This window comes from Nyctereutes procyonoides, unplaced genomic scaffold, assembly GCF_905146905.1.
Source record: "Nyctereutes procyonoides isolate TBG_1078 unplaced genomic scaffold, NYPRO_anot_genome, whole genome shotgun sequence".
Lineage (NCBI taxonomy): Eukaryota > Metazoa > Chordata > Mammalia > Carnivora > Canidae > Nyctereutes > Nyctereutes procyonoides.
This window is the reverse complement of record NW_026575117.1, coordinates 2,742,693-2,765,562: the sequence shown is the minus strand read 5'-3', so window position 1 is coordinate 2,765,562 and position 22,870 is coordinate 2,742,693. Positions and strand designations below refer to the sequence as shown.

General features: G+C 57.4%; 2 protein-coding genes across 7 annotated transcripts; both read left to right on the top strand.

Annotated features, from left to right (window-relative positions):
• Positions 1–1,095: 1,095 nt before the first annotated feature.
• ADAMTS4 (ADAM metallopeptidase with thrombospondin type 1 motif 4) lies at positions 1,096–10,833 on the top strand. Its single transcript, XM_055334335.1, is given in 10 exon segments — positions 1,096–2,933; positions 4,024–4,347; positions 4,585–4,717; positions 5,265–5,435; positions 6,160–6,204; positions 6,207–6,445; positions 6,553–6,739; positions 6,979–7,154; positions 8,354–8,529; positions 9,014–10,833. Coding segments are annotated over 10 exon segments (2,976 nt in total). The 5' UTR covers positions 1,096–1,835; the 3' UTR covers positions 9,441–10,833.
• Positions 10,834–17,070: 6,237 nt separating this feature from the next.
• B4GALT3 (beta-1,4-galactosyltransferase 3) lies at positions 17,071–22,780 on the top strand. Of its 6 annotated transcripts, XM_055334324.1 has the most exons (8): positions 17,076–17,153; positions 17,984–18,058; positions 18,404–18,678; positions 19,355–19,590; positions 20,184–20,374; positions 20,504–20,626; positions 21,765–21,869; positions 22,000–22,780. In XM_055334324.1, exons 3-8 carry the CDS (start codon positions 18,417–18,419, stop codon positions 22,271–22,273), a joined length of 1,191 nt encoding a protein of 396 aa, XP_055190299.1. In that variant the 5' UTR covers positions 17,076–17,153; positions 17,984–18,058; positions 18,404–18,416; the 3' UTR covers positions 22,274–22,780. The 6 variants fall into 6 exon arrangements, with proteins under 6 accessions (XP_055190294.1, XP_055190295.1, XP_055190299.1 ...); XM_055334319.1 differs by having other exon boundaries at positions 17,071–17,153; positions 17,899–18,678; XM_055334320.1 differs by having other exon boundaries at positions 17,073–17,153; positions 17,915–18,678.
• Positions 22,781–22,870: the final 90 nt, after the last annotated feature.

Genomic DNA, 22,870 nt, shown 5'->3' with positions numbered 1-22,870 from the left:
ACTGCTGCTGGGACTCTAAGGCCCTTTGTCTCTCACTGTTTAGTCACCCCCTTTGTCCTCATCTCAGATGGGGGGTTGGAAAGGCGCAGTAAGAGTCCTCTGGTGATAGCTCCTCTTGCCCCTGCCCCTTCTGGTCTCCTTTCCTTTGTCTGACTCCTGCAGCCCCAACCCCCTCCAGAGTTAGGACCAAAGTCAGGGCATGTGGTGGGTCAAGAGGTAGGTCTGGCCTTGGTGGGCGACTCAGGAAGTAGTGGGCACCAGGGCAGGTATTCACGACCTGAGCAGGAAGGGAGGGGGAAAGGAAGCAATGGGGCGGATATGATCTGGGACACAGGAGGTGACAAGGCAGAGAGTGGGTAGAGGAATGGGAGTAGGGGCAGGTGATCTGCCTCTGGGAAAGGAAGGGGACCGCTGACTGCATTCTCTTTCCTGGGGATATCCTGGGGAAAGGAGTGGCCCTCGCATAGAGTGTGCAGACCATTGCCCCTATTTCTGTACCCTTTACTTCCTTATCCTGAGAGTCCACCCCCAAAACCTCCTTGCTGACTCGTCTCCCATCCAGAAGATCCAGGACCAAACCGAGGGAATCATCTGGCTTCCTTCTTCTACCACTACCTCTCCCCCCCCCACCCAGGCACGCTCCCCAACCTCAGGCCCTGGGTTCCTGTCTCTCAGTGCTCTGATTTCCCCAGGTACACGATGCAGCCTTCACCTTCTCCATGTCCCAAGGGGAATGAGAAATAAAAGATTACTAGCTATTCCAGGAACCATTACGTTCTCAGGGCAAGGTGGGGCCAAAGAGCGAGTCAGGTGGGGATTCCCTAGGATGGATTCACTTTGGGTGCATCTGGGTTCCTAAGAGAGCAAGTCTTTCTGTGCTGGGGGCTGGCTGACTTGAGGCTGGGGGAGGGTTCAGGGCAGTTGGGAGTGGGTAGGAACAGGGCCAAGAGCCTGGGGGAAGCTACCGGGAGCAGGGCCAGGGAAATGGGGAGTCAGGAAGTGGGGAGGGGGAGCCCTGGGGGGGGAATGGAGGCGGCGGATTGGCTGTTCAGGGCTTTGGGGCTTTGGAGGGGGTGGGTAGTGGTAACTCAGGAACGGGGAGCCTGCAGGAGAGGGCTGTTAAAGAAAAAGAGGTGCCACCCTGGATCTTCCTTCTGTAAAAGGAAAAGTCCTTAACCCCTCCTGCCTTCTCCCCTGCCTGCTGCGTGTGCCTGCCCATTCTAAGCAGACTCATCCTACCTTTGGGCAGTAAGCCCTGTGATCCCTGTCTCCTCGCCTGCCCCATATCCCTGCAGCCTGCTCGCTCTCCCACCCACCCCTTGGTCCAGGTCCAGCCATCTCCTCTCTTTGTTCTGCCCTCTGGGTGCTTCCTTACCTGTTCCCCAGGGTCTTTCCCTGGCAGTTCACTCAGTTGCCTGGGCTCTAGAAACCAGCCTCTAGGGGCAGAGGGCAGCGCGAGGAAGCCCTGAGAAAAGGGTGGCCGTGCCAGGTTAGAGAATGAGAGCGAGAATTCTCCTGGGACCGCGGCCTTTCTGTGCGTGTTGACCAGGCCCTTTCCCTGACTTCCTACCCCTCCTGGGGCTCTGTCCCACCAAAAAGGGAAAGAGACAGCTGAGAGCCGACTGTGGGGTTTGGGGAAAGGCTATGTCATCAGCTGGCCCAGTGCCTATGATCCATCCGGCTGCTGGAGATTCTCCTCCCCTGGGCAAGTCCCATTATTTTTTTAAAGGAAAACAAAACTGGGATTTTTGGGAAGCAATGAGACACCATCTAAGTCCTACCAACAGAGCTCCTGGCTGAATGGCTTATAGCTCAGCCAATCGCAGAAGCTCGAGATGCTTAAAAGCGCTGGCGCGCGGAGAGAGGCTGGGAAGGACCCACGGGGAGACCCACAGACACATAGACACGGGCAAGAGAGGAGGAGAGAGACAGAGACAAAGGCACAGCGGACGAAGCCAGAGACAGGGCAGGCCCAGAGGAAGGCCAGAAAGTGTGAGGGGCACAGGGAGGCCCGAGGGGCTGCAGGAGGCACGGGCAGGGGGAGACAAAGACCCGGGAGAGGAGGGGGTGCGAGAGGAGTTTGGAGGAGCCAGGCCACCGGGCGCCTCTCCGCAGCCGAAGGGCCAGGTTCCCTCCATCTCCTCGGACGGTCCGGAGCCCTCCTGCAAACTCTGCCTCTGACCCTGGCACAAGTCCGAGCCCCCAGGCTGCGGAGAGGAGTTTTCCAAAGCCGGGGCGGGGAGAACTTGGTGCGCAGCCGGCCTCCATCCCTCCCGGGCCGCGGTGCCAGTGCCATGGCCCTGACGGACTGGTGGCCCCGGAGAGGCTTGGCGGGGTGCTGGCCGTGGGGCGCCGGGCCCCGCCTGCCATTGCCCACGCTGCCCATGGCCCGGCCGGCGGCGCGCCTGCTGCTGCCGCTGCTGCTGAGCGCCCTGCTGCCCTCGGGCCGCCCGGCCGGCCCCCTCCCCTGGGAGGAGGAGATCGTGTTTCCCGAGCGGCTCAACGGCAGCGTCCCGCCAGGGCTGGGCTCCCCCGCCCGGCTTCTGTGCCGCCTGCCCGCCTTCGGGGAGACGCTGCTGCTAGAGCTGGAGCAGGACCCCGGCGTGCGGGTCGAGGGGCTGACGGTGCAGTACCTGGGCCGCGCACCTGAGCTGCTGGGGGGCGCAGAGCCGGGCACCTACCTCACCGGCAGCATCAACGGAGATCCGGAGTCGGTGGCGTCCCTGCACTGGGACGGGGGAGCCCTGCTAGGGGTGCTGCAGTACCGGGGGACCGAACTGCACATCCAGCCCCTGGAGGGGGGCTCCCTGAACTCCGCCGGAGGGCCCGGGGCTCACATCCTACGCCGGAAGAGTCCAGCCAGCGGCCAGGGCCCCATGTGCAACGTCAAGGCTCCCCCAGGGAATCCCAGCCCCAGCCCTCGAAGAGCCAAGGTAGGCAGCCCTAGAGTCTGTCTTGCAGCGTCCTCCCGCCATGCGTGTCCTACTGACCCCCATTCACCCTCTCTCCACCCACTTCCACTGCTGGCCATCCTGCTGCATCCCTGCCTCCTGCCTGCCTCTCCTCCCCCCGCCGGCCTCGTTCCTTGGGAAGGCTCTGCTTTCTCCCTGCCCCAGCCCTGCCCCTGGCCAGGCTGCTGGTCCAAGGGGACCTAAGGAGGGTTCCCAGAGGGGCCAGAGTCTCCAGGCTGGGAGTGCCCGCCCCTCTGCCCACCCCGACCCTGCTTGGCCGCTGCATTCTGCTGGCACCACCTCCTGCCATGAGGCTTTCCTAACCGCCCCCTTGGCCTTGACTCTTTGCTGTGCCCCCAATTTGATTTTCAACCCCCACCACCGGCTAAAGGAGGGAGGTTTGAAGCCCAAGGGATTGGCCTCTGTCTCCTGGTGCTGCCTTCGAAATAGTTGTGGCAAAACTGCAAAGTAGGGCAAAAGTGGACGGGGAGGAGAGGCGTCCCATACCTCCCCCGGCGGTCCCCTTCCCACACTGCGGACCGACTGCAGGGCTGCCTGACACTCCATCCTTCCCTCCCTCACCCTCCCCGCCTCCCCCTTCTTCCCCCTCCCTCTCCAGCTCTAATCCAGACCAGCCGCTCGCCCTCCACACCCGCCACGCTGAGATCTGGCCCCGGCCCTAGCTGCTGACTGAATTGTTACTCCAACCACACAGGGCAGACACGTTGCAGCCCGGCCCTCTAGCTGCACCGCTGCAGGCCCCAGCGCACTCGGGCCTGGGGGACCCCGGAGCCCCTCCCAGAGGCAGTCCCAGCTGCCGTTCACCTCTGGGGCTCCGCAGCAGCCCGGGGACGTGGCATCCCCTTCCCCTCCCCTTCTCAGAACCAACAGCTGAGTCTAGAGTCACCAGAGCGCCCTGGGCCCGGGGTTGGGGGAGGGCCCGGCGACCCGCCAGGAATGCCTGGGCTCTGCCTGGGCTCTGCGGCCCAGGAAGACGGGGAGCGGGAGGGGGCCACGGCCGGGAGGCTACCTCACGCCTACCTCACGCCGCTCCCTCCTTCTTCCAATCCAGCGCTTTGCTTCACTGAGTCGATTTGTGGAGACTCTGGTCGTGGCCGACGACAAGATGGCAGCATTTCATGGCGCAGGCCTGAAGCGCTACCTGCTGACGGTCATGGCCGCGGCAGCCAAGGCCTTCAAGCACCCAAGCATCCGCAACCCCGTCAGCCTGGTGGTGACTCGGCTCGTGATTCTGGGGCCCGGCGAGGAAGGGCCCCAAGTGGGGCCCAGCGCTGCCCAGACCCTGCGCAGTTTCTGCGCCTGGCAGCGAGGACTCAACACCCCTGAGGACTCGGACCCTGACCACTTTGACACGGCCATTCTGTTCACCCGGCAGGTGAGGCCCCGATAGCCCCCTAGGCCAGGCGCTGCCCAACTCCCAGAAGCACCGCCGTGTGCGCTGTGCTAGAAATGGTGCCCTTGGAGTTCTTCAACATGGCACCTGGCCCCAGCCACACTGCCATCCGGGCCCTGACGGCGCACTCAGTGCCCAGGTCCCCACTGACCCAGCCCTCATCCCCGGTGGCCCTGGGGTCTTAGTTCCTCACGCATCTTCTACGATCCCTCTCCACAGGACCTGTGCGGGGTGTCTACTTGTGACACTCTGGGCATGGCCGACGTGGGCACTGTGTGTGACCCGGCTCGGAGCTGTGCTGTCGTGGAGGATGATGGGCTTCAGTCGGCCTTCACTGCTGCTCATGAACTGGGTAACGTGGGAGTAGGGCTGTGGGGCAACCGGGATGGATGAGAGAGGTATCAGGGGACAGGGAGGCCACTAGAAGGCAAATGGGGGTCACAGGGTAGTGCTCCCTCCTCCCCAGGCCTAGGGGTCTTATCCTTCTTTGCTGTGGGCGTTGACATTCAGATTTTTCTATTAAATGAGATAGTGTGTGGACATTTACTGTGAACCCTTTGTGTGTGTGGTGGGGGGAGGGCACAATTTTGAGAGAGATACTATTCCTAAGGGTCAGTGATGGAATTGGGAGGGGGGTTCAGGGTTAGGAATGTTGGCTACAGGAGGAGTGGGGAGGGAGGTGCCCTTAGTGTGTCTGGGGAGCAGCAGAGACAGAGCAGCAGGGGCCTCATATTGAGGAGCCCTAGAGCTCCAGAAGGAGATGGGGGGGCAGGGCAGGACAGGGAATGGATCTGACCGTCCGCTGCTGCGGCGGCCCTGCATGCCCTTCATGGGCTTGAAGCCCCCTGAAGGCACAGAGATGGGACCCGCGGGCCCTAGCAAAGCCTTTGCTCTCACAGGCCACGTCTTCAACATGCTCCATGACAACTCAAAGTCATGTGCTGATCTCAATGGGCCTGGGAGCACCTCCCGCCATGTCATGGCTCCTGTCATGGCTCACGTGGACCCCGAGGAGCCCTGGTCCCCCTGTAGTGCCCACTTCATCACCGAGTTCCTGGACAACGGCTATGGTAAGCAGATGGCGCTGCTGTTCCCTGTGGGGCGCTCCGCTCCCGCCCGTGGTCCTCTCTCCTGCTGCATTCTGCACGGTCCCTGTGGCTCCCTCACCTGGCTTTCCTCTGCAGTGTGGGATGGGGTGCGAGACGCTTCTGCCTTTGTGTGGTTCCTACTCCCTCTCGCACGATCGGCACGGCCAAGGCAGGCCAAGGCAGGCCACTCTCGGTGCAGTAGAGTTCCATCTGACCTTCTAAGGGTCAAAGCTCTTCACCCGAGAAAGGGCTGGCTGTGAAGGAGGTGACTGCCTGTCACCCGGGGTGTGCAAGCCTGGCAGGATGGCTACCGCTGGGCAGACTCGAGAGCTCTGTAGTTGGTTAGAACAGGTAGGAAGACTTAGTACTTGGGATCCCTATCCTGATTCTGTTCTTCAGACGTGTGTAGACACGTGCCTGGAGGATTCTTCACCTCCGCGTGGCTGACCTGTAAGGCATAATAACGGAAACCCCCTCGTGGGCGTTTGCCATGGGTAACCCAGAAGGGTTGGTCAGGCCATTAGCCAGTGCCCATCACATCATAAGTGCCCGAGAAGTTGTATCTGCTACTTGAAGCTTTTCCAGCCCCGGGATTTGGATTCCAGCCCCTGAATCCATCAGGCCCTGGGGAGGCCAGGCTTTCCGCTAGCCATCTAGACTGTTCGCTCAGCCCATTGCTGAGTTCCTACCCCTACCTCCTTCCCAGGGCACTGTCTCTTAGACAAGCCAGAGGCTCCCCTGCATCTGCCTGTGACTTTCCCGGCAAGGACTATGATGCTGATCGCCAGTGCCAGCTGACCTTCGGGCCCGACTCGCGCCATTGTCCGCAGCTGCCGCCGCCCTGTGCTGCCCTCTGGTGCTCTGGCCATCTCAATGGCCATGCCATGTGCCAGACCAAGCATTCGCCCTGGGCCGACGGCACCCCCTGTGGGCCAGCACAGGCCTGCATGGGTGGCCGCTGCCTCCACGTGGACCAGCTGCAGGACTTCAACGTGAGATGCCAGGGCAGGGATGGGGCAGCGGGCCTGGAGGAGTGGGGCCGGCCCTGAGTCCAGGAGAGCGTGGACTTATCCCACCCTCCCATTCTGTGTTTCCGCAGATCCCACAGGCTGGTGGCTGGGGTCCCTGGGGACCGTGGGGCGACTGCTCTCGGAGCTGCGGGGGCGGCGTCCAGTTCTCCTCCCGGGACTGCACAAGGCCCGTCCCACGGAACGGTGGCAAATACTGTGAGGGCCGCCGTACCCGCTTCCGTTCCTGCAACACCCAGGACTGCCCGACTGGTTCAGGTGAGGCATGGGAGGGACAGAAGCCATCGGCGGGTGGTCGAGCAGGAACCATCGTCCCCTTGAGTGTAGAGACTATCCCTGCTGTTGAGGGGAGTGACGTCACCCTTCAGGAACCTTCTCTGGCAGTCTGTGGGAGAGCGAGGTGCCACACTGCCCTGAGGTCTGGGTGGCTCCGGTGGAGGGGCTCGCGTGGGACGTCATGAGGACAGGGCTCTGACTGGCCATTCTTATCCCAACAGCACTGACCTTCCGTGAGGAGCAGTGTGCTGCTTACAACCACCGCACTGACCTCTTCAAGAGCTTCCCGGGGCCCATGGACTGGGTCCCGCGCTACACCGGTGTGGCACCCCGGGACCAATGCAAACTCACCTGCCAGGCCCGGGCCCTGGGCTACTACTATGTGCTGGAGCCGCGGGTGAGGGCCAGATGCTTGGGCACTGTCTGCGCTCGCTCTTTCCCGAAGCCCCCAACTTTCTGATGGCCAAGATCCCTCAAAGCAGCACCGTGGCCGGCACCCCCACAGCCACGTCAGGCCAGCATAGGGTCCACTCACACTCACCATCTGCAGGCATTTGGGAAACGAGCCCCAGACTCTGAATAAGTCACCAGCCAGGCAGCTCTAGCCTATCTCATTTCCCTTAGTTTCTTTTCTCTCCCTTCCCATCCCACGTCTTCCCATCCCTCCCTTCCCATCCCTTCCCTTCCCAGTTCCCACGTCTCTACTTCGTGAGAACGGACGTGGCCTTTTGGGCAAGTCTTTGACCCTTCTGTGGGCTCCTCTATCAATTACAGGGGAGGCCTCGTTCGGCTCATGGAAGGCCAGTCCCTCACTGGACAGGCCTCCTGGAGTCAGTGGTGTCCCCAGACTCCCTGTCTGGGATAGGGCTGAATGTCGAAGGCTTCGGGAAGAACAAGCCCTTAGCCGACTAGCAGACTTTGCGGCCTGACCCTGGGGAGAAATCTTACACGTCGGCCGCCCTCTAGCGTCCATCTGGGTCCTTTCCGTCCAGGTTCAGGGCTGGTGTTGAGAGTCAGACCCACAGTTTCGTCTTGGCTCCTCTGTTTGCCAGCTGTCCCAGCTTTGGGAGAGTCTCTTCATCTTTCTAAACCTCAGTGTTCCGTCTCTAGGAACCTCAAACGGCGGTTGTAAGATTTATATCCTAACTTTTTTTTTAAAAGATTTTATTTATTTATTCATGATAGTCACAGAGAGAGAGAGAGAGAGGCAGAGACACAGGCAGAGGGAGAAGCAGGCTCCATGCAGGGAGCCCGACGTGGGATTCGATCCTGGGTCCCCAGGATCGTGCCCCGGGCCAAAGGCAGGCGCTAAACCGCTGCGCCACCCAGGGATCCCTATATCCTAACTTCTAAAGCACTTAGCACAGCGCCTGATTCAGAGCGAGCGTTCTGAAGATGATGGCCTTTAAAATTTCTACTCTTGTTGGGATTATTACCCCTTAGCGTGGCTGGGGCTCACCCCACACCCCATCTACTTCCCCTCCCACCCAGCCTTTATGACGTCCCCTCCCTGGCAGGCTGCGGGTCACGTCGGGCTCACCAACCCTCCCGACTTAGGAAGAGAAGAACCCTTTGCACTGCTCCTTCTCTTGGCAGGTGGTAGATGGGACTCCCTGTTCCCCGGACAGCTCCTCTGTGTGTGTCCAGGGCCGCTGCATCCATGCTGGCTGCGACCGTGTCATTGGCTCCAAAAAGAAGTTTGACAAGTGCATGGTGTGCGGTGGGGATGGTTCTAGCTGCAGTAAGCAGTCTGGCTCCTTCAGAAAATTCAGGTTCATTCACTATTTATTTCCTCTTCGCTGACCCGGGGGCTACAGACATGGACGTGACACTCTGTCCTCAAAGAGCTCATAGTCTAGTGGGGGAGACGGATGAGTAGTTATAGCACAGTGTCCCACCTGTTCAACAGGTGTCAGCCTGGGGCTGCCGTGAGGGCCTGGGGGGCATCAGGGAAGGCTTCCCCAGGGGGTGACTTGCTCCTGGAGGGAGAGGGGGAGTTGGACCACCCCCAAAGAGGCGGGCTTAGGCCAGCACCGCAGTAAGGGGGCCCCAGCAGGGGGCCCCAGCCGTGAAGGCCTGGAGCCAAGAGGGAGGAGAGTGAGTGCGTTTGCATGGAGCTCACATGTAGGCTGGACACCTCATGCGGGTTTGGGGAGACAACCCTCTGCACACACAAACTCACACTCACAGTCACACACGCAGCTCAGAAAGGCCGGGGGATTCGGGAAGGTGCTGAGCCACCCCTCTTCCACGCAGGTACGGATACAACAATGTGGTCACTATCCCCGCGGGGGCCACGCATATCCTTGTCCGGCAGCAGGGGACCCCCGGGCTCCGGAGCCTCTACCTGGCCCTGAAGCTCCCCGATGGCTCCTACGCCCTCAATGGCGAATACACGCTCATGCCCTCTCCCACGGATGTGGTACTGCCCGGGGCAGTCAGTCTCCGCTACAGTGGGGCCACTGCAGCCTCTGAGACGCTGTCGGGCCACGGGCCGCTGGCCCAGCCCTTAACGCTGCAGGTCCTGGTCGCGGGCAACCCCCAGAATGCGCGCCTGCGGTACAGCTTCTTCGTCCCTCGACCAGCCCCTGCCACAGCCCGTCCCACGCCCCAGGACTGGCTGCAGCGCAAGGCACAGATTCTGGAGATCCTCCGGCGGCGCTCCTGGGCGGGCAGGAAATAACCCCATCATCCCCGCTGCCCTTTTCGGGCACCGGGGCCTCGGACTGAGCAGGGAAAAGGAGGTGGCTCCTGCAGCTGCCTCCACGGACACGCGGACACCGCGGGGAGGGGCGGAGAGGATGAGGCCTGCCCTCATCCCTGCCCTGATGCGCAGGCTGGCCCTGCCCTGGTTTCCTGCCCTGGACGGCAGTGACGGGTGGTGGACGGACGGGGCTGGAGGACAGTACCCTCTCTAAACTGCCCCCTCTGCCCTGCTGGTCACAGGAGGGAGGGGGAAGCCAGAGGGGAGGGCAGTTGTATTTATTTAGTATTTATTCACTTCTATTTAGCACCAGGGAAGGGGATGAGGGCTAGGGTCCTGGGGAAGCTGACTTCCACCCCTCATAACCCTCACCCTGGCTAGGAAATCCAGGGTGGTGGCGATAGGCATAAGTGATCTGTGTGTATGTGAATGTGTGTGTGTGTGTGTGTGTGTGTGTGTGTTTGTGTATGAGGTACATCCTGCCCTGCCTTCCTCTCCCTGAATTCTGTTTTCTAGGAAAGGAAGAGTTGAGGGTTGGATAGGCCTTCAGGGAGTAAGGGATTATCATATTTTTAAAATATATATTGAATTTTGCTATTTATGTGCTCCTTTTGGAGTCAGAGAGATGTGGGTTGCACCCTGGCTCCCCGTCTCTGAACATTAGTTTCCTCGTTTGCCAATAACAATACCTCCCTTGGAAATGTGTTGTGAGGCCTAAATAATGTAAATAAAGAACTAGCACAACACCTGGCACTGGGTCGGTGCCTGGCAGTGACAGCCGCCCTTAGACCTGTCATCACCTCACCACCCGCTCCGCGGCCCCTGGGGTTCCCAGCGCCCCGGAAGGTGGCACTGCCCGCACCAGTGGTGCCTCCCTTGGCCCCAGGCCACATTCCTCCGGTTGGCAGGACAGCGTCAGACAAAGGACGGTCATGTCCCGATCCCCAGAGACCTCCAGGCATCAGAGAAGTCATAAGTACTGGGCTATAAGCACAACTGGTAAGAGAAAGACCATGCAAAGGAACAAGCCTGCACTTAGCCACGAGAGTTCTAGGGGGCTCTGGGGCTGGCGGCGGAGGGAGAGCACTGCATGGGGGAGTCCGGGGGCTGCGTCTGAGCCGGGTTCAGCGTCTTACTATTTGGTGGCCCGGGGAGATGGTGTGTGTCGGGGCCCCACTGGGTCGTCCGGGGGGAACAAATGATCCGATGGAAGGCTGAGCCCCGTGGGAGGTCCCCCTGCTGCCTCCTGGGTGAGGTCCGGCCGCCTGCCGTCAGCCAGTGTAAACACAGCAGCCTTCTTGGAAGACGTGACCTTAGGACGGGATTTAATAAACAGGAGCGGGACCTGGGTTGGTAGGGGACAGCCCAGGGGGCAAGAGGGACGGCGTGGGGGCGGGCAACTCGGGCCACCTGAGGGGAAGGGCAGGGGGTGCTAGCGGGGCTCCAGGCTCCACTACACCTAAGGGGCACGCGGGAAGGCCACAGGGTTGGGACGGGTGGCATGCCAGTGGGTCCTGCCCAAACGGCAACAGTGGGACCTCTGGGGACCAAGAAAGGGCCTGGGTATGGAGGTGGGGGGGAGCCTGGGTGAAGACTCCCTGAGATGGGGGCGCAGCCAGGGGGTGGGGGAGCTGGGGGCTTCACTCGAGTGTCTGTGATCATGGGGGGCGGGGGCGGGGTCGAGGAGCCTGTGGGAGCACTGGGCGCTGCGCCCCCAGGGCTGTACCTCCTGCACTGGGCAGTGCTGCACTCAGTGCCTCCTCCCTGGGCTCAGCAGCAAGGGGAACCTCCCTTCTCTCCAGTGCTCCCCCTGCAGCCCGGGCTCCTGGGCTCGCCACCCCTCCTGTTGGCCAGCCTGGAGGAGGCGAGACAGAGACAGACAAGGCCCAAGGGGTCCCCAACTGTTGCATGGAGCTAGCAAAGCCAGGCCACCGAGAGCGGGTTTACAGATCTCGGGACTGTGAGCTCAGGGGACGGTGAGCCGAGGCCCTGCGCCTTGTGCCAGGTACACACAGTGAAGACGCTGCACCCCCGCAAAGAGAAGCAACGAGAGATACAAAGAACCGCATGATAAGGGCCAGATCTGTGGGAGGCCAAGGCCAGGCTTCATGGCCAGGAGGGTAAGGGAGGTGTGAGTCTCAGGATCTCAAGTCCAGATCCCGGGGTCCTGGGATCCAACACCACGTCGGGGCCCCTGCTAGCAGGGAGTCTCCTTCTCCCTCTCCCTCTGCTCCTCCCCCTGCTCGTTCTCTCTTTCTCTATAAAATGAAAAAATAAAGTCTTAAAAAAAAAAGAAGTAGTTTTTCCCAGAAAGGGATTGAGCTCAGCAGCCACGTCTGTGATTGGGGGTGTGTGTGTGCACGGAGGCATACAGTGAGGGGAGGACAGAGGGCCAGCTCCTCAAAGCGAAGTGATGGGCATCACGCCTTCAATCCCAGGCAAGGCCCGACCCCTTTCTGGAATGCTCTCCCTCATACCACCCTTCCTGTACCCGGGCTATAGACTCGGCCTAATGTCCTGAACTCAGGAGTCCAGCCAGCGCTTGTTGGGATGGGAGGAGTTCATACCTCCCTGCAAGAGCCAATATTAGCGCTGTGTCTCTCCCCAGTTGGCCTACTCACGGGCCTGTGCTGGGGTCTGGGCGAGCAATCGGAGGAGAAACAGGCCTAACAGGAAAGAAGTAGGCACCCAGACAGCTCAAGTATCTGGTCTTAGAGGGAAAAGGGAAAAATGATGAGGAAGAAAAACCAGTCAGGGACTGCCAGGGGGGTGGGGGGGCAGTGAGCGCCCTATCCTTGGGGAAGCTCCAGCAGACACCCATTTTATTGGATGGTAAGTGTCGTGCATGGGGGCTGGGTGTAGGGAGGTAGGACAATAACTGAACAGAGCCAATTTCTTTAAGCCCTTTCTTCTCCTCACTCACATTCTCTGCCTCCGTGGTGAGCACAGAGGAAATCTGGGCAATTGTCCAACCTCTATTTTTGCGGTGGGGATGAGAAAGCCAGGTTTCTGGGGTGAGCTACTCTTGTTTACTCCTACTCCAACCCGAGCCCCAGTTCTTTAACCTCTATGTAGTATTACTGTATTTAGTCTCTAAAATATCAGATGGACGGTAAGGGAGAAATACCAGCATCTCATTGGTCGGGGGGGGGGGGAGAGAATGGAATTTTGGGGGGGGGGGAAGAGAATGGAATTCAATGTATTATTTTATTGGCTGAGAGAATACTCTTGAACCAACTGAATACTTCCCCATTGACTGTTGCCAGAGGGGAGGCCAAAACACAGGCAGCAAGACCTAACCAGCTGACCTCTGAGGGAAACCACCAGTTCTAAAACTGCTCTGAGGAAGGCTGAGAGGAACAGAGTGGGGATGGGGTTGTACCATCAATCCCCACCAATTTCCCCAGAAAGGACCTTCTATAGGGACAGACCCAGATTACTTAAGTTGTCTTAGGAAGGAAACAGAGGAGAGGAAGTACGTTTAAGGCATCCCTCGCAGTCTTTGGGAAACCAGCCACAGGCCATATGAACCCAGTAATACACAAGTACAGAAACAGTGACACACTCGGACATGCACCCGTCCAACCTCACAAAGATACACCAGCACATTCTCTTGATAATGCAGATGCATATAAGCATTGAGAAGCTGGAAATATGAGTTTCTTGGCCTGGAAATGAGTCGGAAGAAAATATATAAATTGACCTAGTTTCCCATGGAGGATTGACTATTTATTGCATTTGTTCAATAAATAAAGCCTTTGAGTTATACACTGGGATCAAATCATGCTCTCACAATGTAGAGAAAGGACACAGATTTTTGGAGTCAAACTGAATCTAAGCTTTGCTATTTACATGTAATGATGTGATCTTAAATTACTTGGTTGTTGTGAGCCTCAGTTTCTTTATCTGTAAAAGGGGCACTTTTAAATTTTTTATTTTTTTAAAGATTTTATTTATTTATTCATGAGGGACACAGAGAGAGAGAGGCAGAGACACAGGCAGAGGGAGAAGCAGGCTCCATGTAGGGAGCCACCCTGATGTGGGACTCAATCCCGGGACTCCAGGATCACACCCTGGGCCAAAGGCAGGAGCTAAACCGCTGAGCCACACAGGGATTCTCCCCGCCCCCCTTTTTAAAATATTTTATTTATTTATTCATGAAAGACACACAGAGAGAGAAAGAGAGAGAGAGGCAGAGACATGGGCAGAGGGAGAAGCAGGCCCCATGCAGGGAGCCTGATGCAGGGACTCGATCCTGGGACTCCAAGATCACACTCTGGGCCAAAGGCAGATGCTCAACCGCTGAGCCACCTAGACGTCCCATGTAAAATGGGTATTACTACTACCTGCCTTATGGAGAGGTTGTCAGAATTTAAGTAAGTGCTTGACTCCGTGTGCGGCTTCTAAGTGTCAGTACATGCAGCTTCTCTTCCCCTTAAATCTCTTCCTTGCCTGTCCCCCTTTACCATCCTTCATTAGCATGAGAAAGTAATTATACGAGGGAACTGTCTGGGTCAGATCTAAGATGAGCTATTTTGCAGAAGTTGTGCTAAGAGTTCTGGGTTACGTTCAAGGTATGATAAAAGGGAAGACGTGGTCCCCATCCTCAGAGTTCACAGTCTGGTGGCTGAGACAGTAAGGTGAGACCAGAATGCCAGACCAGTGTGACAGATGCCGTGGTAGATGAGGGGCACCTAGCACGGAATACAGGGTCACAGAAATATTCTTGGAGGAAGTGTCTGCCTCCTTTTCCAGAAATAGACTGTAAGGCTGCAAGGCCCCCCGAGGAGAGTAGGATGGTGATGGAGGAAGAGAGAATTTCTGCTTGCTGGGTCAGCTCCAGGGCTCTTCTCTGTTATGCAAAACTGAAGAGAAGTAAAGTGAACAGACTTGAAGCTGGAGGATAATACTGTAAGAAGCCAAGCAGGGTGGATGGAGAAGCTTCCATCTCAATGGACAATGCTGAATGGAAGAGAGGATTTTAAAGACTGGGCTGTGCATTAAATGTGCTCCTGCTCCATTTTCTCTCCCTCCCTGGGCCTCGACCTCTGATGTTTCCTTGAGAAACTAAATAGAGATTTAAATTATTCTTTTTTTTTTAAGGTTTTATTTATTTATTTGACACAGAGAGAGAGAGAGAGAGAGAGAGAGAGAGAGAGAGCACAGCAGGGGGAGCATCAAACAGAGGGAGAGAGAGAAGCAGGCTCCCTGCTCAGCAGGGCCCAAGGCTGAGCCACCCGGTTGTCCCCAGATTTGATAAGTGTTGGTACCTCCTGGGGGGCTCAGGTTGTGACCCCAGGGTCCTGGGATCGAGTCCCGCGTCGGGCTCCCTGCATGGAGCCGGCTTCTCCCTCTGCCTGTGTCTCTGACTCTCTCTCTCTCTCTCTGTGTTTCTCACAAATAAATAAAATCTTTTTAAAAAATGGTAAGGAAGCCTTTTTTTTTTCTTAGGACTACTGTAATACATGTGAAGACCATCCCAACTGGAGAGAGGCTGGGCTCGACTCTGAATCCAGCTAGGACGAGGGGACAGATACTTGCAGCCAGAGGAGGAATGAGGGGGTCGGTGGAGGGAAAGTTAATCAGGGATGAGGAGATTCTGGCCAACTGGACTTGCCAGGCTCCTGGCTGAAAGTGGCTAGTCGTCCAAGGAAGAGGCTTATTCAAAAAGAAGCCTCCAAAAAAAAAAAAAAAAAAAAAAAAAGAAAAAGAAAAAAAGAAAAAAAAAAAAAAAAGAAAAGAAGCCTCCGAAGAGGCTGTCTAAAGTTTGGCCAAGAACAGGGTTTTTGTCGCTACCCAAGTAAAAATGGACACATGTTACAGAGTTTATTTAACTCACATGGGAAGTGGCAGATGTGTGTTCTAAGGAAAAGATTCACGGCTGCCGTCAGTTTCAAAGGGGGAAAAAACACTTTATTGATATTATAAAAATCTAATAGAAGAAAAGGAAAATCTGAGCAGAGGTGAGGGCAATTGTAAGCAGTAAAGGAAAATAAGAGTTACCTCGAACTGGGGACTTGGAAGATCCAACCTCTAGCCAGGGCGAGGTGCGGGGAGTCCCGTGGCGGGACCAGGCAGGCGGCGACTGAGAGGCCTGGGCAGTGTCCTCCCCTCAGGTGGGACTTCCAGCTGACTGTCCCCCTTAGGGCCGAATTTACAGGGCAAATGATGGAATCTGAAGTTAAACATTTGTTGGAAAAAAAAAAAAAAACATTTGTTGGCCTACGTGCAGTTTGGAGCGAGCTGCGTTTCCGTGTTATCCTGTCCTTACAGTCGAGGGGCCTGGGCCAGGTGTGTTTGCCTTCCCTCCCAGATTCCTTTCCAGGGGAGTCGGAGGGGAAGCAAGGCAACGTTCTAGCTCTTGGCGTCCAGACCAGAGGGGCCAGTTTTGACCTGGTGGCCAGCTAATGTCAGCTACCCAGGCTCCTGAGGTCACTTATGCAGCATGAAGTCTCACGAGCAGCAGTCCCGGCCTGCCTGCCGAGGAGCAGGTGAGGTGGTGGGTTACACGGGACACATTTTAGAAAGCTCCATCCTTTCAACACCATGTGATACCTAGTTTAAAAGAAATCTGAAAAAAAAAAAAAAGAAATCTGAAGAATAGACACATTTACGGCTCTGGAATACAGAAATGAATACGAAAATGGAGGCAAAAACTGTTCTTTTTTGGGGGGTACAATGTAGGGAGTCGGGGGTTCATTGACCCTCAATCTGCACAGAATGTGGACGTGGATAAGTTGGAAGAGAGATCCCACGGAAACACAAACTCCTAAGGCGGAAGGATGAGCCAGAGATGTGCCAGCAGGTTCCCCACAAACCCTGGCTTCTGGGAAGAAGTCTTTCCCGAGTCTCCATGTGTGAGCGACTTGCAGGTTCTGGGCGATCGTATTTATGGCAGATACTGTTGATCCTCCTCCCCCTCCCTTGCATGTAGACGCTGTGAGTTTATTCTAAGTTTTCCGGGTGTGACACCTGAGTCTAAGGAACGCACCGCGCTACCAGGGTGGGGAAGCCCTGAGACAAACGTAACTGCGGACTGATGAAGCGCCCGTTTTACTCTCGTATCTGGAAAAACACAGTTTTACGTTAAAGCAGCCAATAAATGAATGAATGAATGAATGAATGAATGAATGAATGAATAAATAAAGCAGCCGCCGCTCTTCCCTCCTCACTCGACGTGTCCTTGTCTTACTAACTAACCGTTCTATTTCAAGGCCTGCGGGACACAGATACAAAAGCGCGGGACAAGGATACAAAAGCGCGACCCAATCAGTCGCAACAATGTATCCTGAGCGAGATACAGTCCTGATCCCTAGGGGCACTAAGTTGCGGGCGCCCCACGGACACTCCGGGAAGAGGCTGGGCCGCGGTGGCAGGTCTGGGGGCGCGCCAGAAACTGTCGCCCCGGCCTCGGGGTCAGGCTCGGCCCTGAAGGGAGTCCCGGGGTGAGCCGCCGTCTTCCCAGGCCGGGGCGGGGGCGGCGGGGGGGACGCGGCATCAGGTCTGGGTGGCACCGGAGAGGAGAGCCCTCCCCCCATCTCCCCGTGCCCCGCCCCCGGCGGCCCCGCCCCGTGACGCGAAGCCCCGCCCCGTGACGCGAGGCCCCGCCCAGCGGCGCCCGCTTCCAAGATGGCGGTGGCGATGTCTGCCAGGCTGTTGGGGTGGCGGTGACGCCGGGCAGCAGGAGAGCAGGTACGGGGCTGGGGGATGATGGGGCGAGAGGCCCGGGAGAAGGGTCCGGGCGGCCGGGAGGATGAGAAGTTTCGGGTAGCGGCTGGGCGCCGGCGTGAGCGGGAAGCGGGTCCCAGATGGAAATACGGGCAGAGGCCGGTGGGCTCACATCGCACATGCAAGAGGTTGGGGTGGGAGGTTGGGGCGCTCCGAGGGAACCGGGCCGTGACCCCCGCGGAGCGCTGGCCACGCCCCTTCGGTGAGCCGGCCCAGGTCCCCGCCGCCCTCCCCCGGGGCCCTGGCCGCGAGCCCCCGCCTGCCCCCGCTCGCACCCGGCCCGGCGGGCAGGGCAGAGGGCGCCCCCGCCCCCCCGCCGCGCTCCGGCTGTTGGCCTGTGGCTCCCAGGCGGTCTCGCTCCCTGCACCTGCGGAGCTGGCTCCCCGGCACGTGAAGAACGGGAAGGAACCTGTTTGCTACCCCGCCCTGGGCCCTCCTGAGGCCGCCCCGCAATCCTGTGGTGACGGACTCACCCCTTGGCGACTGTCTCCATTAGCAGCCCTGTCCCCTCTCCCGGACAGGTTGTCCTGTCGGGCTGGGGCATGGTGAAGTACACGTGCACCTGGCACTGTAGGGCAGCTGGCGGAGAGGACCCAGCATCTCCGGGCCCTCCCCGTTTCTCTCCAGCGACTTGGCCTTACTTCCCCTGCTGGGAAGCCGGTTTCCCCCTCATCCTGACCTCTGCCCCTCTGCGTGCTGGTTATCCTAGACCACTTCTGTTCCAGCTGGGCCCAGGATCGCTGTTGGAGCGCTGGATGGCCTTTCTCTGTCCTCTGTGACATTTCCAATTTTAGATAATGCCTCACATCTCTGCGCCCCCGGGACCCCCTGAAGCCCCCATGATCCCGAAGAAGACAGCTTGAACCTAGGTGAGTCCATCCCCCTCTGAAATTGGGAGGGAGGTTCTCCAGAGACTCCTTTGCCAAAGACCTGAATGATGTAAGTAAGCATCCTTGGGGGTGGGGACTGAGAGTAGTTGGCACGAGTGGTTTGGGGAGGCGGTGGAGGAGAGTGAAACTTAGGCTGGAAATGGCAGGTGGTCGGGCCGCTGGTGGTTACATTCTGTCTCTACACCTGTGTGCTCCCTTCTGTGACTTTCTTCTTTGCTTCTTTTCCTCTTAACTCTTGGCACCACCTTGGTTCTTACTGATGGTCTCTCTGCTGGCTTGCTCTTCGCCTGACGGCCCCCAGAACTCTCCTCTCTCCCTCCTCAGACCTCAGCCCAGGATGTTGCGGAGGCTGCTGGAGCGGCCCTGCACACTGGCCCTGCTGGTGGGCTCCCAGCTGGCTGTCATGATGTACCTGTCACTGGGGGGCTTCCGGAGCCTCAGTGCCCTATTTGGCCGAGAGCAGGGGCCGACATTTGACTATTCTCATCCCCATGATGTCTACAGTAACCTCAGTCACCTACCAGGGGCCCCTGTTGCCCCAGGGGGCCCTCCAGCTCCTCAAGGCCTGCCCTACTGTCCAGAACGATCTCCTTTTTTAGGTGAGTGCAGAAAGGAGGAAGTAAAGGGAAGGCCAAGGAGTGGGGTGAGGGCTAGGGCCCCAGGAGTGGATTTAGAACCTGGGGTTGATGTAACTGGTTTCAACTTTTCGTTGCCTGCCCAATCCATGTGCTTCTTGCCTTGGGCTGGGGATTGCTTCCTTTGTACGTGAGCCTTGGTTTAGGTAGTTAGTTGGAAATCCTTCGGTTTTCTCCATCTTCTTCTTAAGATTGTTTTTATGTATGTATTTGAGAGAGAGAGTATGTGCGCCTGCTGTGTGAGCACAAGCAGGGGGAAGGGCAGAGGCTGAGGGAGAAGCAGGCTCCCCACTGAGCAGGGAGCCACTCAGGGCTCTGTCCTGGGGCCCTGGGATCATGACTTGAGCCGAAGGCAGATGCTTAACCGACTGTGCCACCCAGGCGCCCCTGTTTTCTCCATCTTCTAACCTAGTGAGGCAGGAGAGAGTTATGGAACACTAAACTAAAGTAGGCTGGCTAAAGAGGCTGCGCCTTTCAGACTTTGCAAAGCTGTCCCAATGATGGGAAACTCAAGGTGTGAGATTTCGGAGTAAGCCCTTTGGGGAGCAGACTGCCGGGGCCACTCGTGTTCCCAGGCCCTAGAGGTCTTTCTTTTCTCATTGTCCCTCTAATCCCTGACCTTGTCATTCCCTCCCAACAGTGGGTCCCGTGTCCGTGTCCTTTAGCCCAGTGCCGTCGCTGGCAGAGATTGTAGAGAGGAATCCCCGTGTGGAACCGGGGGGCCGGTACCGTCCCGCAGGGTGTGAACCCCGCTCCCGAACAGCAATCATTGTGCCCCACCGTGCCCGGGAGCACCACCTGCGCCTGCTGCTCTACCACCTGCACCCCTTCCTGCAGCGCCAGCAGCTTGCTTATGGCATCTATGTCATCCACCAGGTACCCCGAACCCTACTCCACTCTTTCTTTTTTTTTTTTTTTTACTCCACTCTTTCTTGTAAGGAAGCCTCAAGTAAATGCCGCTCCGCTCTCACATAGTGGGTCCCTGGAATAATTTTAAGAGGGTCAGGCTGGCACTGCTCTCCCAGCTTGTTAGCCCCATAATGCTCCTTACTCTGTTTAGGGCACTCTGACTGTCCTGTACCTTCCATGATTTTTCCTTTGGTTGAATTTGGAAATGTACAAATTTGGAATTGGACAGATTTGGACAAAATCAGTCCTGCCATTTGTCCCATATGTGACTTTGAACAAGATTCTTCACCCCCTATAATGGGGCAAAAGGTGAAAACTAATAGACACCTGTCTTCCATGGCTGTTGGTTGTCGGGATTCAATGCTGAACAGCAGCCTGTAGGTAATCCGGCACATTCTCATGCTCAAAAACAATGACTTGAATGACAAATGAAAGTGTGTTCACTCTCCCTGCCTCATTCCCCCCTTTGATTCCTCTTCTTTCTATTTTGCCCTTCTGCCCCCACCCCCTTCTCCATGCTACCTACAGACGTGGTCTGATTCTTCTCCATTACCTCCCAGGCTGGAAATGGAACATTTAACAGGGCCAAGCTGCTAAACGTTGGTGTGCGGGAAGCCCTGCGTGATGAGGAGTGGGACTGCCTGTTTTTGCACGACGTGGACCTCCTGCCTGAGAACGATCACAATCTGTATGTGTGTGACCCCCGAGGACCCCGGCATGTTGCTGTTGCCATGAATAAGTTTGGATACAGGTAGAGGGCACGAGTGGGTGCTGGGAAGTAGGGAAATTCACCATCCATTGGAAGGAGAGCCAAGGGGATCGTGGGGTAGGAATGCCTCCCCAAAACACTTGTGGAACCCAAGGATCTTTCTCTCCCTAGCCTCCCGTACCCCCAGTACTTTGGAGGAGTCTCGGCACTCACCCCTGACCAGTACCTGAAGATGAACGGCTTCCCCAACGAATACTGGGGCTGGGGTGGTGAGGATGATGACATTGCTACCAGGTCAGACTTCCTGCCACCACCCCCCACCCCGGCCTGGATCCCCTTCTCCAAGGCCATCCCTGGCTCTAGCCCTTTAGCACCACCCATCTTTAGCTTCCTGCCCCTGCACTGCGACGGTTCCTCTCCCTTTGCTCTTTCTGTCTACCGGGGTCGAGCTTTGCACGCCGCTCCCCATCCTGTCACTCTCTAGTCTCCTAGCTCTGGTGAGTTATGTTTCTGGGAGAGAGGAGAAGATCAATAGGCTGTAGTACCACGGGATTCCAGAGCTGGAAAGGGGCCTAGAGATGCTTCAGTCCTGCCTTCTGCTAACGTTGCATCCAGACCACTTCCTATGGGGCTGGGGAAGAGGGGCTCTGCTCCAAATCACCCAGAATCACGGTTAGGTTTGAAGTCTGTGCCACTGGCACGATGCCGGCTCATTTTTAGCATGTGAAACATCTTGACCTTTCACCTCAGCTGACCCCATTTCCTATCTATGGTGTGAATATTCGGGCTTGCTCCGCTGGACCCATTGCCTCCCCTCCCCCTCGTGCCCTCTGGGATGACCTCTGAATTCTTGTCCTCTGTATGTGTGTAAAGGACCCAGCGATTTCTAAATGTATGTGTTGTTTCAGTACTTTCCCAGGCCATCTCCATTTCTTGCTTGTGTGTCAGAGGTGGCCTTGGTTTCTTTCCAGGTCCTGGTCACTTGGTCTCATTCTTTTCCTAACCCTGGGGGCAGGTGGGGGGTGTGGGGTGAGGGAGCCGAGGCAGCCCAGCCACTGTTCTAGGTAGGAATTGCTGAGCTTGGGTCTGCAACTCCCGGTCTTGTCCTGTCCTTTTGACCCAAATGCCAGGGCAGTTCCTGGGAGCTACTTAAAAAACAAAGATGGGAGGTGCAAACCTACCTTTGCCAGCTGTTGAAGGGCCCCAGGGCACCCAGCACAGCCCCTGAGAATTTGGATGCGTGGAGACCTACAGCCTCTTGTGCCAGTTTCCTTCTCTGTTTGACTTTCTCTCGAGTATGTGGCACTCTGTTGGCCCGACTAGTACTAGTTGTTGTGTTCAGAAACATGTAATGGCTTCCCCGCTGGCTTGCTGTTCACCCGTCAGCAGCTTTCCTTCCCTCAGAAGGCAAGGCCCTCACTTCTCCCTGCAGGGTACGTCTGGCTGGAATGAAGATCTCTCGGCCCCCCACATCGGTGGGGCACTACAAGATGGTGAAGCATCGAGGAGATAAGGGCAATGAGGAAAACCCTCACAGGTAGGGAGGCCTGCCTGGGAATTGCTACTGGCTCCCCAGGGTTCTGCATTCTAGCCAGGAAACTCCTAAAGTTCCTTAGGTTCCTGGCCCTTTCTTTCTGGGCCTTAGTTCTGCAACCTCTGACCCTCAGATTTGACCTCCTGGTCCGTACCCAGAATTCCTGGACACAAGATGGGATGAACTCACTGACATACCGACTGCTGGCTCGAGAGCTGGGCCCTCTCTATACCAACATCACAGCAGACATTGGAACTGACCCTCGGGGCCCCCGGACTCCCTCTGGTCCCCGTTACCCACCTGGTTCCTCCCAGGCCTTCCGTCAAGAGATGCTGCAGCGCCGGCCCCCGGCCAGGCCTGGCCCTCTGCCTACTGCCAACCACACAGCCCCCCACGGTTCACACTGACTCCTTCCTGCCCACCTCAATCATGAAACTGAATCAGAGGGGTTGTGTCCTCTCCACCCTCAGCTCCTCACTGCTCTTAGAGGGATGTGGAGGAACTGAACTCCAGGGCTACGCTGTTGGCAGGGGCCTCCCCTCAGTGCTGTACTGGAGCTGGGCTCCTTCGGACCTGGGGGTCCCTCTTTCTAGGGTCACCTGCCAGGGTTTATGACTGTGAATCCCTGATGTCATGATTTTATGTGATAACTCCTGAAAGTCCCTGGCCCCTGGGGTAAGAGCAGGGCTGGACCCCAAGTCCTTTCCTTTTCCATGGAGAGAAGAGTGATCTGGCTTTTCCTGGGATCTCTGTGAATATTTATTCTATTTATGGTTCCGAGGAAGTAAGTTTGGTGAAGGAACCCCCTCCCTGGGTACTCTCTGCCAGTGCTGGACTAGCTTCCTCTTCTGGACCTGCCTCAGGGGGCTGGGATTTTGATATATTTTCTAATAAAGGACTTTGTCTTGCCTCTGCTCCTGCTTGCTGCATTCCCGGCACCTGTGCCTGCCTTCGTGGCCGGCTCCTCCACCCCCAACCTCCTCCCCACCACCAGCCCCGCCACC